Raw genomic sequence first — 2,326 nt, 5'->3', positions numbered from 1 at the left:
GAAAGAAAGAAAGAAAGAAAGAAAGAAAGAAAGAAAGAAAGAAACAGAGGAAGAAACAAACAAACAAAATAAATGAAAAAACACAGATGTAAAGATGTACCAGTCCCAGTGAAGGTAAGAGGCAGATCTTGAGTTTGAGGCTAGTCTAGTCTACAGATCAAGTTCCAGGCTAGCCACAGCAATATAATGTCAAAACAAACAGAAAAGGTAAGATTTTTCACTCAGGAGAACTCACCGATTCCACAAAGTTGTCTACACACACACACACACACTGTGCCATGTACACACATCACATACACACACACTAAAAATAATAAATGAAAGAAATTTAAAAGTATCTCTTCATCAGAAAGCTGTTCTCAGGAAGTTTTTAGAAAAAAGATAAATACTAAAGCCTATCTAGTAATTTCTCCATTAAATTCTCTCTATACTCTGGGAAAGGTGGGAAGCCTTCAGGGAAAGGGAGCGAGAAAGCTGGTTTTAAGAGTTTGAGCAACCACTCAGCAGATCACAGAGTGGTTCTATAGCTAGGCTAGCATGGCAGCCCCATCCCGTTAAACTGCAATTCCCTTCCTCTTATTGAATGACAATGTAGAACTGCAGACAATGGGAAAAACCAAGTGGGTGTCTATTCTAGCTTACCCAAGGCCATTCCAGGCTCCACATAAAATTCCTTGTAAGTGAAATCTTCTGGCTTTGCTCGGGACTTGGTGTGTTCTTGCCATGTTTGGTAAACGAAGAACTGCTTCCATGTCTCTGTGCCTAAGAGTTGTAGGGTGACAGTGTCACAGAAGAGCCATCTCTTCACACACAACTTCCTGCAATGCACAGTTGCAATCCCATCAGGCTAACCCCAGTCACCTCACCTTAGAGCCATGGTTACAGTGCCCAAGACTTTTATTCACTAACCATCCTCAAACAGCAGAGTTCCAGGTCCAGAATCAGAAGGCCTCCTCTTCCCTTTCTGCCCCATCTCATCCCTTCTTCCCATCCCACCCTGCCCCTCTCCTTACTTCCACAGGATATCACTGCTTGAAATGGCATTCCAGTACTATGGGAGAGAAAAGAATCCTTCAATCAACAACTGCCCCCTTCCCCTTGCTCGCAATTTGTTCTGTGCTGGGCCTACACAGGTTAATCAAGCACAGTCTTAGCTCCCCAGGCCCAGGCAGCCTGGAGAGACCTACCCCAGCAAACACAAGTCACCATGTGAGGGCTCAGAGGAAGGAGGGCCAGTCTACACAGGTCTGACACAGAGTCTCAAGGAGGCCACATATCAGCAGCACATCTCCATAGGGCAGCTTGTTCTTTTCTTTTAGCAGAATTTTGTTGTCACTACTGCTGTTCTGAGATAGGGTGTCTAAGTAGCCTGGGCTGGTTCTAAATTCATGTAATTGAGTATGACCCAAACTCCTGGTCATCTTGCTTCCACCTCCCAAGTGCTTCAATTACAGGCATGTGCCACCACTCCTGCCTCACTTTACTGGATTTGAGGTCTTCAGAGTGGATAATGCTAACCCATGAGCCTTACATGTATCCGTTTGCTATTCTGTATGTCTGTGCTTCTGTTGGTGAAGAGAAGCAGCTGAGTTCTGAGACATTAATGTGTCAGAGCTGAGTAGACAGTCTGAATAAGGAGGGAAGGGAAAGAAGGTAAGGAAGAAAAGGAAGGGAAGAAAAGGAAGGAAATGAAGGGAAGAAGAAAGAGAAGAAAGGGTAAGAAAGGGGAAGAAAAAGAGAAGAAAATGAAGAGAGGAAGGGAAAAGAGGAAGGGAAGAAAGGGAGGGAAGTAAGGGAAGGGGAAGAAGAGGAGGAAGGGAAGGAAGAAAAGAGAGGGAAGGAAAGAAAAGAAGGAAATGGAAAGGAAAGGAAAAAGTAAAGGAAGGAGAAAGGAAGGGAAGGAAGCCAGGCTGTGTGAGTACCATGCTGGAGTAGCTGAGACTCCAAGACTGAGCAGGAAAGGCCCAGGGCCTTATCATGCACCAGGTGGATGAGTTCAGCCAAGGAGCTTTTACCTTGCTCACTTGGGCAACCTGTAGCAAACTGAAAGCATCCAGATAGGAGAGGATTTCCAGCAGTGGCTCACTAGGCAAATAGAACTCCATCTTGCATGGCCTAAGTTCACAATGACTCTTCTTTCTCCTACCCAGCTTGCTCCAATTTTAAAGGCTTGGCCAAAGATTTGACAGGGTTGCCACCTGCAGCTCCTCAGGCTTTGATTGTAGCTAGCTGCAGGTGTGTAGACTCTCAGCCTCCCCCCCCCCCCAACACACACACACACACACACACACTCACCGGAACCAGAGACACTCAGCTAAGAGTGTTC

At 45.6% G+C, this 2,326-nt stretch overlaps 1 protein-coding gene across 1 annotated transcript in view; it reads right to left on the bottom strand.

The window, feature by feature from the left end:
* The window catches only part of LOC114635986 (F-box/WD repeat-containing protein 15-like), a gene marked incomplete at its 3' end in the record, with an annotated part of 11,872 nt that extends 9,767 nt beyond the window's left edge, over positions 1-2,105 (bottom strand). Inside the window, exons 1-3 of the mRNA XM_028784308.1 lie at positions 2,016-2,105; positions 1,014-1,051; positions 643-818 (exon numbers count right to left, since the gene is read on the bottom strand). Of these exons, the coding sequence (XP_028640141.1) occupies positions 643-818; positions 1,014-1,051; positions 2,016-2,105 (304 nt within the window). The remainder of the gene's footprint in view (positions 1-642; positions 819-1,013; positions 1,052-2,015) is intronic.
* Between the last annotated feature and the right edge of the window lie 221 nt (positions 2,106-2,326).

Source organism: Grammomys surdaster, unplaced genomic scaffold (assembly GCF_004785775.1).
Source record: "Grammomys surdaster isolate TR1022 unplaced genomic scaffold, NIH_TR_1.0 120767, whole genome shotgun sequence".
NCBI lineage: Eukaryota > Metazoa > Chordata > Mammalia > Rodentia > Muridae > Grammomys > Grammomys surdaster.
This window is presented reverse-complemented; position numbering and strand designations above follow the sequence as displayed.